General features: G+C 35.6%; 1 protein-coding gene across 2 annotated transcripts in view; it reads left to right on the top strand.

Annotated features, from left to right (window-relative positions):
• The window catches only part of NLN (neurolysin), a 33266-nt gene that overhangs the window by 7841 nt on the left and 9827 nt on the right, over window positions 1-15598 (top strand). For both annotated transcript variants that reach the window (XM_059492222.1, XM_059492223.1), the window contains exons 2-7: window positions 3484-3740; window positions 6010-6158; window positions 9299-9406; window positions 11498-11600; window positions 12289-12449; window positions 13687-13822. In XM_059492222.1, the coding sequence (XP_059348205.1) occupies window positions 3484-3740; window positions 6010-6158; window positions 9299-9406; window positions 11498-11600; window positions 12289-12449; window positions 13687-13822 (914 nt within the window). The remainder of the gene's footprint in view (window positions 1-3483; window positions 3741-6009; window positions 6159-9298; window positions 9407-11497; window positions 11601-12288; window positions 12450-13686; window positions 13823-15598) is intronic.

The raw sequence follows: 15598 nt of genomic DNA, 5'->3' as shown, positions 1-15598 counted from the left end.
ATATTTCAGTCAGCCTTGTATGTCATTCCATTAGCATTATTAGATGCCATGGGGCTCACCCCAGAAAAAAGCCGGTGCAAGTTGTCAATAGAGACCAGTTAGATATTTACTATAAAAATGCAATATAAATAAAGTTGTGTTAATTTTGAAGGACCTGAAATGCAGGAACTGGAAGGGCATTTGGGGTGATCAAATCTAGTCCCATGCTACCTTAGGTAACCAAGTAACCTAATACATTTTATAAGCCAGTCAAGCACCATGTTATAAATAGACTTGCTGGGACTTACTGGACATCTCTTTCAGAGTCTCACTGCTCTGATGCTTATATATGTCTGTTGCAATTCCAGCTTTCATGTATTCCTGACCAATTTATTCTAATTTGTTCTTATGCCTGTATTGCCTGTTTGCATCAATAGCTCTTTTTACTTTAGGACATTTAAGTGGTATGCTTAATGACAGCAATCATCTTGAGACTCTCTTTGCTAGACTAAATTCATGATTTCGTATGTAGTTCTGACAGTAGTGAAAATTTAGGTTGCTGCTGACACTTTTTACTTTACTGACATTTTGTTTAGGCCAGCACAGCTGTTTTGAAGTCACTCATCAAAAGGGCAATTACCTGGCAAAAAGCTGTCACCCCTGATTGTTTTTGGTCCACTTCATTTTTCCTATATGCTGTCCTGAATATTTTCTAAGTATCACTGTAGTAACAGTTGTGCTGATGCCATTGATGGAGTGAAGTACAGAGGCAGAAATGAGCATCAGACGAAGGAACACTGACAGAAATGTCTTAAGGCAGTGCTGTTGCTGAACATGAGCCTTAACCCAGGCTTGTTCAGATGCCTGTAGTGTTCTGCTCTACACCAGAGAAAGCTGAGTGTGATAGCTGAAACAGTTTGAACCAAACAGTTCAGGCATTAGCAACAGCCTATGCAAGGCAACATCCTTCCATCTAATTAAACTGAATCAACTTCTGATTGCCCAGTGCAAGCAGTAGTCGGGCGTTCTGTAATGTTGATGCTGTTTACCTAAAGCAAGTCTAAAATAAGATTTGTACCTGCTTGGTTCAGTGTTTGAGGAAAACTCTTCCCTGTTGCATCTGGTTCTTAGAATTATTAATAGAACTTATATTCCAGTTATATATCTGGGAAGTTAAAGGTTTCCTCAGTGATACAATTTCATTTTTTGATCTACATAAATGCCTGCATCTTTCTATCAACAGAACAAACAAGATATCACCATTTCAAAACTGGGCAGTTCTGTGTTTTCCTGTTTTTAACAGGTAGTCAACAACTTGCTGGCACTTATGCCAATAATTTTTAAAGCTCTCAAATTTATAGCTATATGTCTTAATTAAGCTAGCCAATATACTAAGAAAATGGGGTTGCATCTTTTTTTAGTATTTAAAAATATTGTTCTCTGGTAATCTGAGACCCTCTATTCCAGTTCATGAACTTCAGTTCAGTCCAACTTTAATTATTAATAAATCTTATTGCACACACTGAAATTGATGTAATATGTTGGTGCTGTGAGTGTTTTAGTGTTTGCAGATATGCAGTTGGTCAGAGGCAGGGCTGTATTGTCTAAATTTCTAGGTGAAGATACTGAATGACTGAAAGCAATAGGTTCTCTTTAAAAATATCTGCTTAGTATCCTTCACTTTAGCATACTTTTTGTTGCTCAGGCTGTTGTTTTCCTTTGACTCCACCTTACTTTTATTTTGACTTCAGTGTGAAACATGGTGTAGTCTTCCTCATGTTCTTGGGTGTGGGTGGTGTGGGGTAGAGTTCAGAGCCATGAGCCTTTTTCTGAGGAGCTTCCCTTTATCTCCCAAGAGGTTTTACCAGACCTTTGTAGCAATGTGTGAAAAACTAGATACAGGGCAGTCCACTGAGAATCTGTTTGTGACTTAATGAAGTACTGTTCTTTAATGGATTTGTAGATTCAGGGTAGATTTCAGTAGATTTTGGGGATGGGAAATGAACGCATTCTGAGAATCTTACTACTTAAACTTTTGCTTTCATGACAGCAGCTTCATTTATCCTAAACTTTTATCTGAAAGTAAAAGTTTCAGTACTCCAGTGGAGAAGTTACTAATGCCCTAGTGCCAGAACTCAGTTGGTATCAGAGAAAAAGAACAGAGGTGGAACAAATGTTCTTTATTCACACATCATTTTCAAAGTGAAATTGTCAATAATCTGGACACAGATCTTCCTGTATGCCACTAAAGGGAAAAATAAACAACTTACCTACATTGGAATGGAAAGATATGAACAATCTGTAGTAATAAGGAAAATAAAGTTACAACATAAAGCATGGGTAGAAATGTTGTCTTTTGTTTTTGTCTTGCATCAAATAATTTCGGTTAGGCTATTTCTGGAGAAATTCTGTTATAGAATTTAAGACTTTTGACAAAAAAGTTTTGCCTTCCTTCAAACAGAAGACATGTATGCAGCCCTTCTCAGTTTGTTGGCATTTCATTCTTCTGCTTTGCTATGCCTTCAGGCCAAAATTGACTGTCTTTTATGCATGTTCCCTGCATTGTATGCCAAAACCTCTCTGTGCACTTTTGCACAGATTTTACAATAAAATCAATACAGGTACAATGGCTAGTGTTAAGAGAAAAGGTTACTTAATGTAAAACAGTGTGAAGAAAACATCCCTTTATTAGCAAGATCTCTGTGTATTTCTTTAGTTATTGTTGAAAATTTTAAGTTGTCATTATTACCATAACAGCATGTGATTTAGTTTGTTTTAATTATGTAGCTGAAATAGGAAGACAAATAGTAAGCCTCTGACTGTCAGAGACTTACGAGAGACTGGTAGTATGATAGTAAAAAATGTAGCAAGTTTGACTACTTGAATGCAAGCTTAATTTTAAAGAAGCTGAAATACAGTTGATTAGAACTATAGTTGATAGATTATTAATACATAAATCATAGTAAAGGATTGTACCTCTTCTGGTAAAAGAGTGAAAAAGCCTATTTAAAATCCAACACAATTGAAGGAATAAATTTGCAAATGAGTAGCAACTAGGTTCCCTCCCATATTGATTATTTCACAGAAATCCTGTATAAATATAAAATTATTTGCTATTATGAATACAATCAAGTGATGTTTTTTATGTCTTATTTTGTGCAACTTTGCAGTTATTCTCTGTCATCTACAAATTACTATGTGGGTTTTCTGCAGAGTTCCAGTAACTGCAGTGCTGTTTTCCTTAGAAGGTTGAGTCATAGTTTAATGTGTATGGTTTTGTCAATACCAAATTTTTCGTCCCTGTTTGCACTTAGTCATACTCTAAATGAAAAAGATAGAAGACAGATTTATTTTAAAATTAGACTTAATTGATAAAGGTAACAGCTCTACAAAGGACTTTGTTCCTCCTTCTAAAAATATTCTGATGCTGGTTTTTTAATGTTTACTGTGAACTGTCTCTTGAACTGGAATCTTGCTATGTAAAGATAATTTTTATACTTTCAGGTCCATTGGGCCACGGCTTGTGTTGAGAATGACATTAGGAGCAGAAATTACTAGCCAGCTCAAGGCTTCTTCATACATAGCAGCAGGACGAAACCTTTTGAGATGGGACCTGTCACCGGAGGAAATTAGAACAAGAACAGAAGAACTTATCAGGAAGACAAAACATGTATATGACAGCATTGGGATGCTTGAAATTGAAGAAGTAACACATGAAAATACCATACGGGCTTTGGCAGATATAGAAGTGGAATATGCAGGTTAGCATGTGTTTTCTATATTTCTTTGCATAAGGCATTCCATCTGCACATAAGGAAGCACTGAGATAAAATAGTTGTTGCTTCCAATTTTGATCCCTGCTGTTCTTGTGTGGAATGTGTAGAGGCCTCTCAAGAGTCCATAATCTTTCAGGACCTCCCAGAGGCCTGCATTAGTCACCTGTTTTGGTTTTGCCTGTGAAGCTCCCCCCAGTTACATTTTCAGCCCTGTGCAGCTGCCAGGGGACACTGCAGCAGTGTGGGCTGCAGTGTCTGTGATATGTGTAGTGCATTGCACGTGGTAAGCAGTGCTTTTTTCAGACACTGCGGAATCTGACATGAGCAAGCTGAATGGAGTAATGGAAATGTTGATAAACTGCTAGGGGAGAAAATGTGATGATGAGGGAATTTTGAGTGTGCTATTGAAAGAAGGCTTCTTTACTTGCTCACATTTAAATTGTGGCCTCTTAGGTCTTGAAGAATCCAGGGAGATATTGGTCATGCAGTCACATCTAGATCATTCTGAATGAATTATCAAGCCATACCAATATGTGGAGGGGTTTTAATGGTCAAACACAGGTCATTCCGTTAATTTGTTAATAATTGTCAGAGGAACAAGTACAACACAAACTGCATATTGCATATCTTGAGAAAGACCTTTCAGGTGTTGGCTGCATTATTTATAAAACAGTGAGTGTAATAGATGTCAAATTCTTTTAATACTCTAAAAAAATCTACAGTAGCCACACAGGTGCTAGAAACAGCCACCTTGGCTGGGAGCAAAATCTTTCACTAGCAAAAAAGCACAGTTGGCATCTCAAATGATTATACTGTAATATTAGTCTGGATTTCACATTACTTTAAGTTGCACATACAGTGAATTGGCTGGAATTTTATTCTGGCATACTCAGAAAGACAGTAATTTTCAAAAAAAAAAAGCCTGCTGCCAGCTTCAGTGTTAGTTATACCAAAATACCAATTTGGTATACTTATTGTAAATCTTTTTACCGCAAAGATTTACAGAAGGAAAATCTATGTTTGACTCAGAAAACATTGGTCATCAGCTTTTCAGCACAGCCACCAAGACTTGATGGAAGATGAAAGTTTTTAACTACGTACTATTGCAGTAGTGGGTCACATTTAAGCTTTTAATGCTAATCTTTAAAGCTGTATGTGAAATTATCATGACCTGCTGTGAAACAGCCCATGGCATCTGAGAGGGATGTATTACCACAGCAAGATTTCCATAAGAAACTTGGAATTTAAGGTCTGTGTGTCCCTTTCACATAAAGACCTACCCCAGTAACTGCAGCTCATTATCCAAAAAGACAGAGATGACAATAGACTTTAAATTACACTTGGAAGCTGCCAAAACTCAGTTTATAGTTTTGAAACATCTTTGCATAAGGGCAGGAGGCGAAGGGGCATGTTTCCTATGAACGTCAAGAAGAATCACATGCCCATGGTTGCATTTTTGACTCTGTGTCAGAGATTGATAAAATGACTGCATATCACATAAAATTACAAAGCTTTAAATCAACCTAATATGTTGTTACTCTAAAATCTACTTTTGGAAAGGTAGATGGTAGAAACATTGTAATTTGATTTTTAATTAAGCAGATTCATTTATATTTTAGGATTTCTATTCAATGTCATTATAAGATGTTATATTCCTTTAATAGCAAGGATTTACTTAATCTTAAAAGTATATTCTAAAAAAGTAGTAATACTCAGCTTCCAATCTCTAGAAGTTCAGAATGCACAGACAGCATCTTCCCTGTTTGCCATGTTGTTTCTTCTTAAACACAGAAGAGTACAGTACATGGGGATTTGACACTGTGCTCATAGCAATGTAAAAATAACTTCAGGACAGATGGGCATATTTGAAAGATTTGGAGCTTCTGACTTTAAATGCTAACATGGAAGCATCTGTGCCAGCTATGAAACGTCAGTCTTCACTTACATGACTTTTGGAAGATGAAGCATTTTTAATGTATTTATATACCATTCAGCTGATTTTGTAGAAGATTATGAGATAATTAGGCTTGGGGTTTATAAATCTTCTGTAAAATATTTATGTGTTACAATGGTGTGTGGTTTTGTCCTTCCACCTGTTCAGTTTTATATTTCATATAATCACTTTATTTGCTATATGTGTCAGGTTGCTTTGGATACTTTTTTCTTATGTCTTTTATAAATGACAGAAGAGGGAAAGCTCCTTATCCTTGAAGCGTGTCTATCCTTCTGTGTTCATTGCCTCTTATCTAAACAGTGGAAAGAAGCATGTTGGATTTTCCCCAGCATGTCTCCCCTGACAAAGAGATACGCTTAGCAAGTACAGAAGCTGACAAAAAACTGTCAAATTTTGATGTGGAGATGAGCATGAGAGAAGACGTGTTTCAGAAGATTGTTTATTTACAGGTAAATAACAGTATGTCTGCATAAGTTGTGACATGTATCTAAATTTATCTAAAATTATTTGGCATACACAATGCTTTTCAAAATAACTTTGTGTTTCCTCTGTTTCTGTGCCACTCAAATCTTTCCAGTGGGACATTGCTGTACATCAGAAAACACTGTATTGTGCTGTTCCTACTCTTTGCCTCTCATATCTAGATCTGTGTATCCTTCTCTCTCCATTGCAATGCTTGCTCTCCAGTGCAAAGCTTTGACTTTTGTCTAGTCTTCCAAAGAACTGATACAAGGAATCTAAAGTAAAAGAGGGAAACCTGTTAGGAAAAAACTTTTTTGTTTTCTACTGGCTGAGCTTGTTCCAAGAGGGAGGGAAGAAAAGGGGGAGTACAGCGCTTACATTATCTTATATTGCTCTTGAATTTGTGTCCAAAATTCTGCTTTATTAAAAAAGTTGAGAATTTTAAATTTAAAAGTTGTTTTAAGTTATGTAGGTTAGTGAGAATATATAAATGGTATTGACCTCTGAAATTACCTCTTTTGATCAGCTAGTTATAGACAATTGCATTCTATCCTCTTCTTCATCTGTTTCTTCAGCCTCAAAATAAAACTATGTTAAAAAATGCATTTAGTGTTGAACCAGCTTCTGTCCTTTTTGTGTTTCTATTTAGCTTCTATTTTAATTGATCACCTATAGGTATCTCATATTGTTCGTTTGTACTGCTTATTTTGTAGCTCAAAGAAAGAATATTTGGTTATATCAGAAAGAGTATTTGATTTTGTTCCAATATGTCTGGTGATGTTTTGTAATAATTTTCTTATAAGTGTAATGGATAATGCAAGGATGCTATCTAATGTGATAACAAAAAAATATATGTTTTGCTGTGTTTTATATGTGATTTTTTCCTCTCAACCCCACTGATTTTTAATCTTCTTCTAACGCTCATAAAATACTGGAGCCCTGTTTCTTGGAGTCACCATTTTGGTTTTTTCAGGCTTGAGTGGGAATTAGAATAATACTTGCAGAACCATACTAAATTGCCTTCCATTACCATTGCCTTCTTTTGCTGTGTTTTCAGGGAAATTTTCAAGTGTTCTCCTCAAGCTGGATATTCTTGTTACATATTTGTGGAAGTATATAATAACCCCATTCTGAGTATGTTCTGTTGTGAGTTGGCAGATGGTGCCTCATATTGATTTTTTCCCTTCTGTATTTTATGTTGGTTTTTTCTTCTTCCCCTGCTCTGTTGCTAGTAATTAAATGGCTTGGTTTGTATGTGGTGTCTACAGTGATTTTCCCCACCCTCCACTAGAGAACACACAGATACTCTGAGGACTAACCTTAACATGTCTGTGTATCTATCTGTTTTTAATTTACAGGACTATCTGACAGTAGGTAGTGAAAACTGATTGCTGTTACTCACTACTATTACTCTCTTAATTTTTTTTCCTCATTTGGTGTTTTCTTATTTCATTTTCCCTTGCAGCAGTCTTTGACCTTTGTAACAGTTAGATTTTTTGCCTAAGTCTCCATTTAAGTTTTTTAGAATTTTTTCTTAACTGCAGCATGCAAGCATGTTTTAGCATTAGTTTGCCAGAGAGGCAACTTCTGAGTATATATCCACTTCTAATAACTGTTAAACTAGTAAGAGTTTTGCTCTCAAGCAAACATGAAATTTCCAGTAGTGCCAGACTGGTCAAATATTTGTATTTCCAAATCATAAAATTATTGTACATTTTTGCTAAATTTCTAACACCTTCTCCTGTTAGAAACTCTCAGTTTAAAAGTCAGGCTCCAAGAACATGAATAAAGAACTTCCACAAACAGAATTCAGATTTCAGCTGAAATTATTTCACCAATTCAAAAAAGCAGTAAACAATTGGATTAAATCAGACTTTTCATGGCCTCACTGGTGATTTAATAATTCAGGTAGATTAATTTATTTTCATGATCTTTCAGGGGGCCAGATTATATTGGGGTGAGGAGAATGAGGGCCCTCACACTACTGTGTTATTTATAACACAGCATACTAAGAGATGAGCAAATCTGCTTGACCTCAGTGACTTGCAGAATGCTTTAGCTCCCCTTAATGGGGACCAAAGTTTTCTAAATTAACAACAGTACTCCTTCTAAATTATGCTTAATTTAAGAGCTGTTGGTGGAGGAAAATGATTGAGGTTTTTACATTTAATTCAAGAAAATGTTAAAATAATATAGTCACTTTCTTTTCCCCACACATTAGAGGGGAAAATTTCTTCATAAAATTAGGCTTTTGAATATGCTCCATATTTTATTCTTTGAAAAACTTGTATTTTGAGTTTTGAAACTTGGAATAAAGGTGAATTTGGTAGTGAAACTATAATTTGAAATTTTGTAACGCCTAACATGTGCTCATGCTGACTAGTAGAGGCATGCTTAAGAATGTTGCCAGTCTGCTCCACCCACAGGAGAGCCTGATGTAAAGAGCTGCTTCAGGTTTTGTTTGTGGAATTCTAAGTAGGTTTTGTTTCTTGCTCTGTCTGAAGGTTTCTTCCTGGAATAAATTATCAAGGTTCTCCAAAACATCTATGAAATGGTATATAAAATCCTCAACCATGACAATTCTAAAAGTTCTGAGAGTTCCAAAATTTCATGTGTGTAGTACTTACAAGATGATGGTCCTTGTTGGTCCCTTCCAACTCAGAATTTTCTGTGACACTGTTTTATTTTTGTCACTGAAGCCTGGTTTTGGAGAAGACAAATATGCTCAAATTTTATGCCATCTGATGTCCCAAAGTGACACGTCTAATCTTTTGGGGTTTTTTTTCCAATCCCTCAGACTTTTAGGGTACGGTGTTATAGCACTGATTTTCCTCAACTATGTAAATGAAAGCTATCTCTACAGGAGAAGCTTAAGTGCACTGTACTGTAAACTGAAAGGGCTTGTAATTATGACAGCATGTAAATGTGCTGAGACACTTGGAAAGAATATTATTTTTAAAACATTCTGTATTAATATAAGAATATTATTGTGTTTTGGTGAAGTTCTTCCCATTAAAATCCAGGATGTTCCCTTTTTTAATATGACTGTGTTCTCAAGTACAACTCTGTTGAAACCCCTCCAATGCTTGAATATTATAAATTCAATTATCCTATACTGTCATTTCAGCAAACCTGTGATCTTGAAAATGTAAAGCCTGAAACAAAGCGATATCTAGAGAAATCTGTTCAAATGGGGAGAAGAAACGGACTCCATCTTCCTAAAGAAGTGCAGAAAGTAAATATGGACTATTTTTTTATAAAGCAAACATTACCAACTGTTGAAGGGATAAGTTTATGGTTAGTTAGGTGTACTAAGCATATATTTGAAGGTCATGCTTTTGGATCTGCTGAATTACTGCTCTAATCTTAACTCTTCTTACTTCCAGATACTTACATCCTTTAAATTTCAATCACTTGAAGGTTTTTAAACTCATTTGATAGACATCCATGATACACAGTAGACAGAGGTGGTCTGCATCACTTCATCTGCATCACTTTTAGTCTCAAGAGGTGGTCTTGAGACTAAAAGAAGCCTAGCTGAAAAAGTTGTATTATATATTACGATTGTAGAAATAGATTCCTAGGGAAGATAACTCAAAAAGGCTACTAGTGAGTCTGCACTTCTATTCAAAAGTATGTATAACTGTTGCAAACACACAGCTACACTAGTTTCAGTTAACTGATATTGTAAAATGTGTCTAAGATTTTAGACCTGAAAAAAAATCAAAGTAGCTTAGAGGAGAAAACAACCTGCTCTGTGAATTTTTCTTCATTAAGGGAGAACTGGCTTAGAAAGCAATTGTCAGACAATCAGGAAGTAAAATTGTCAGTATCTGAAATGCTGTGGCATCCCACCCTTAATGGCAAGGGAGCACTCAAGATTCATACAGATGCTTGTGGTTGAAATGAACAACAAAATCAAGGGGTCTGCAAAAGCTTACAGACTTTGATTTGTAAATTATATACATGGTATGGAAATTGGCACGTTAGTCCCTGACCTAGCATAAGCACATAGGAGTGGGTTTTGGATAAAAGGGATAGAGTGAAGGGGAAAAGACAGTGAAATAAATTAATTGAAGAGGGGAAGAGAGAAAGAAAAAAGGGAGTGAGATTCATGCCTCCAGCATCAATACAGCTGCCTAGGTGTCCAGAGTCCTAGGGGCACTGCCTGGGCCTGGATGGGGGTGCTGTTTTATAGACAAGCTTTTCTTGCCCTGGAGAAAAGTTTTGCACTTTCTATGTAAATTAGTTGTCATGCACAGTCTGTTCTTTACACTGTGCTGGAAATGAGTCAGAGGGCTTTGGGTCTTTGGTGGTCTTGTTCCCCCCATAGAGTCTGTGCCTGCTTCTCCACCCCATTTCTCTGTTTGTGCTGTGCTGAGCTGTGCTTATCTCCAGGAGGTAGATCAGAGACCTTTGTCCCAGAGGAGTGCTGTCCTACCTCCATGTGGCCCCTTGTCCAGTCACATCTTGTTCTTTCTCACAGCATGTTATTGCCAGCAGTCCTTGGCTGTTGTTACCTGAAGTCCTTGGTTGGCGGCACAGCCACCCTGCTGTGGAATAGACTTGACCCTTTGTAGAAAATAATCAATCTTCATCCACATCCTTCTCCTAATGAGAGTAGTTTGATGTGTATTTTCATATAACTGATGCCTCTAAAGGTGTTTTGAAATTCCTCAGGGAACAATAGTTGAAATACATTTAGATTTTTATTTGGTGTGCATTCTCTTACTTGTAACTGCTATGTTTATTTGAACTTGACAATAACATGTAGAAACTTGCTATGAGATATATTAGAAAATGTTTCAGAAGTAGGACTATCAGGGTTTTACAACAGGTTTTAGAATGGCTTTTTCTTGTGAGAGCAGTATGCTTTCTGTCATACCATACCTGTACAATTCCAAAACTGTGTTTTTGAGTAGGTTGCATGCTTTTTAACTCCCTTCATTCTCATTGATCTCAGTGGATATTTTTACACGTAAAATTGTAATTTAGCTGTTCAAATAAAAAATATTTTAATTTTGGCACATGAAACTGTTTAGTGAATCTGTTTAATCTCTTTAGTCCTCTCTAAGTTGAGTTTAAAATGTTGAAGGGATAGCCCTTGGTCACAATATTGCTCAGGACTGAAAGAAACATAAAAGGAACACTGACAGGGTGTGAAGTGTGATGCTACCTGCAATGTGTTATTTGCTCGGTCCTGGTATTTACTGTTGGTTAGTAGAGAGCCTATCTGAAAAAAATGAAATATTATTCATGTGGAGGATAAAAATTGCCAGCTTTGATTTTTGTTTTTTCCACTAAGTTCAGTTTATACCCAATACAGGAAATAAAGACAATGAAGAAAAAAATGAATGAGCTATGTATAGACTTTAACAAAAACCTGAATGAGGAAAACACATTTCTTGTATTTTCTAAGGAAGAACTTGGTGAGTAGAGTTTGCTGTTTCTGTTTTTTCAACCTTCCAGTTTTACTGGAGTAATTGATTTTTGCCCCATGCATGATGGTTAGATCAAGTGAAATTCTGACTGTTTCTTAGTCTTTTCTGTTTCCTTTTTAGTCCTTCTCCAGAATCAGTTCAGAGTTATCTTTTACAGGTGTTCCTGGTGTCTTCATACATTTGTGCTTCCTGAGGTTTTGCCTTGCATCAAGGTCCTACTTCATTTAGCATGACTGTACTCTGTTCCTTTTCTCAGTTATCATCAAACAATCACTTGTGTAATTATTGGAAAAGCTTTTTTAGTCCTGTAATAAAGTTTAACTAATTCAGTAATTTAAACAAAGCTAGAGATTTCATGTGACAGAGAATTTGGGAATTCATTATCTCAAGGCATCACATAGAATGTGCTCTAATAACAGAGATTTTTTTTTTTAATGGCATTCAGTTTTTATCTAGTGGCCTTACATGTTTTTCTTGTTTGCTCTCAAGTGTTTCCAAATTTTGCTTTGCGTGGTGGAATTTGAAAAAGTTTTAGCAAATTGTAGAAAAGGGGGCATATTTCTGTGGAGATTTCTGATCTCAAGGTGGATTGCAGCAAAACAAATGGCAACAGTCTCACAAAAATGGGAGAGTAGATAATTTTGGTAAATATTGTTTATTTAATTGTGTTCTATAGATGGCCTTCCTGATGACTTTATTAACAGTTTAGAGAAGACTGAGAAAGACAAATATAAAGTTACCTTAAAGTATCCCCACTATTTTCCTGTTATGAAGAAGTGCTGTGTTTCAGAAACCAGGAGAAAAATGGAATCTGCCTTTAACTCAAGATGCAAAGAGGTATGTTGTGTACTGGCTGTTCTACAGTGCAGTGACAGAGTTGAAAAATTGAGCTAGACATTCAAATGTTAGGTTTGAGCTTTGCACATTGTGGAGTATTTTGAAATCAAAACTTACCAGTATGATCTTTACTAGTGCCTTGCTCCAATTTATTCTGATATCCTTCTGTGACCTTAGAAGCCTGTCTCTGTGTGCATATCTTAACGTTCAAGTGGTTCTGTTAAAAGAAGTGGGATCTTGATCTTCTGTGAAATTTCCCTGCAGTATTCTGTAGATGCCTATGGACACTTTCCTCACAGTAAAGGATGTCTGATTGTGACTTCTGTAGTCCTTTGAGATTTTTCAGAATAGAGAGGGGTTATTTAAGCACAGGTTTTAATTATAAATACAGGTGATCAAATTTGAAATCAACAGATTGCATATGTGCACAACTAGACAGGTACAAAATTTTAAAAGCATTGAAAGATAGAGGATATGTCATTCAGACAATTGTACCAACCATGCATTAGAGAGCAATAACAGAGTTGAGATTTTGTGCTTGAAATGCTTGGAAATGTGATGAGTACAAGATAAAATGGCATCAGGAACTAAACACTTTGCAAGTCAACACACATAAAGAGATTTCTTGATAAAACTATGTGGCAATCTTTGAATCTGGTGTTTAATTTTTTTTCCCCCAACAAATCTCACTTTTCCAGAACTGGAGGTTTACGTAGTTATGTTTTCAGGTTCTTGAGGATTCTTTAAGACATTTAAGTCAAGTTCTGGGGTTTTCTGTTTCAGATCTTTCTCTGACTACTGTTGTTAGACTGGCAAAAGAGGAAAATTTGCAAACCAGCTTTGGATGTTGGCACAATAATTAGCGATCTGTCTTCATCACTAACAAGCAATTAAGTTTGCTGCCAGCAATTTCCTTATTGTCTTTCATATGTAAATGGTTGATAAAGGAAATAAGCTCTTCACAACCTGAAAGAAAATGGTGTATATTTTGATCAAATAAAAAAGATAAGTTGTAATAATAATGAGAGTAATGAATCAGGTCGACTAGGAAAACCAGCTACCTGCAAACATCAAGAAGAAGTATTCCAAGAATCTTAGGTTATATTATATTTTAATCTGAAAGTGTTTAATTTGAAATATTTTCTATTTCTTAGGATTACAGATATTATTGAGATAATTGTTTGTTAACATGTGGTTTCTGATTTCCTTTTACAAATGTGCCTACTTTCTTTTTTAGGAGAACACAAAAATTCTGCAGCAGTTACTTCCACTAAGGGCAAAAGTAGCAGAGCTTCTTGGTTATAACACACATGCCAACTTTGTCCTGGAGGTAAACACTGCCAAGAGCACGGATAATGTAGCAACCTTCTTAGGTTTGTTCACATTTATAAGCAATACTTGTATATTTAATGTAGTAATGTAGTAATGTAGTACTTGCATATTTAATGTAGTAATGTAATGTAATATATTTAATGTAGTAATGTAGTAAGTTTTGATTTCAAAAACATTACTACATAATGTAGTAATATGTCCCCTCAGCCAAGATGAATTTAAATACATAATTGGGTCTAACTGGGTCACAACACCCATGACATTTAGCCAGAAAAGGAGCTCTGCTGCCTCTGTTCTGGCATATGCATTTTTTAGATTATAGCTATACAAATGAAGTTGTTCCAAATCAGGAAGCACAAGGCAAATTGTGAGAATATTAAGGTTTAATCACTTGCTTATATTGATTGTCACAAGTTCTTTGTGACAGCCAGTGTAAACAAGTGATTAAACCTTTCTCTGCCCCAAAATGCAGTTACCCTAATTTAGAACCAGAGTAAAATGTGCAGCTTAAGCAATTTATCAGTTCAAGAGGCTGCATCAGAACTGCTTCTTTTCATTCCCAATTTTTTGCGAATCAGTAGCCTTGGTGTCTGTTTCTGGTACAGCTGCATTAAGTATAAAACTTTACTGTATGACATGTTGCAACTTCCATGAGCTGAATTTAAAACTTATATCTGGAGTGAAGGATTAAATCTGGAATTCAAAAGCCCTGTAATGGAATTTTATCTGAAAATAGAGGTATCTTGAAAATTTTAAACACAGTGGTTTATGAATGAACTCAGAGTCCTCCTGTCATTGTCAGTGGACTCTTGGATGTAGAGTTAACCTCTGCTCTCTGGTAGCTCCATTGAATCTGTGTTCCTTTATATTGATGTATCATACAAGTAACCCCTCCAAAGAAATTAGCACAAAAATGAGGTATGTTTGCTGGTATCGGGGTGTTTATGCTTCAGTAAAGAGGTTCTAATGCTCCTCTTTCTAAACCCATAATTCTGTTGCATTTCTCCTGAAATGCTCATCCATCATCAGATCAGATCCATATTTGGCAATACCAGTTTTCAGTATACTTGACAATTAACAAATACTTTGTTTTGATTTATTATTACATGTTAGGGGTTTTAAGTGTACTTGAAGTATTTTAGACTTTCTTTGTCCATTATATTATTGTAATACTGTGTTTTTTCATTTATTTTCAAGCTGACACACATAAGTTAGCATATCATGTGTCATGGTAATTCTCACAGAGGGAGAACATGCATCAAATTAATTGTCACTTTTTATTTGGTTCTTTTGATATATCCTCAGCTACCAGCATGATATTGTGTTTTGCTCTACTTTGTTCCTATCTAATCATGTTTTAAATCAAATGTTCATAAGCTATCTTACATCTAGGAAGAAGAGCATTCTCTCCTATGACATATTCTGAATTTAGCACAGTACAAGCTGCAAACAATATTTCAATCATGCAAATGCATTTAATGTGTTACAGCCTTCCTAGAAACAGAAGTGGCAATTCCCAAATTTTACACTGTAGATATCAACAATTAACATTACTGTGAATTCTTAATGAAGAAAAATTTTCTGATAAACGAGAAATATTTACAAGAGAAAAGTTCAGAATGTACTGTATGGAAGTGTCAGTAAGCTTAAATATTTTATATTCAGTATGTCTGCTGCCAAAGAAAGTGTATTGGAAATAATTTGAATCATAGACTTCAATATCCAGAAACTTTGCTAGTGTAGAATCCAGACATCATATAGGCAAGAATTCTTGGGTCTCTTGGATCTTTTATAGAATTTTAGCTAGAAGTACTGAA

The sequence above is a fragment of the Ammospiza nelsoni genome, chromosome Z (genome assembly GCF_027579445.1).
Source record: "Ammospiza nelsoni isolate bAmmNel1 chromosome Z, bAmmNel1.pri, whole genome shotgun sequence".
NCBI classification, from domain to species: domain Eukaryota; kingdom Metazoa; phylum Chordata; class Aves; order Passeriformes; family Passerellidae; genus Ammospiza; species Ammospiza nelsoni.
This window is presented reverse-complemented; position numbering and strand designations above follow the sequence as displayed.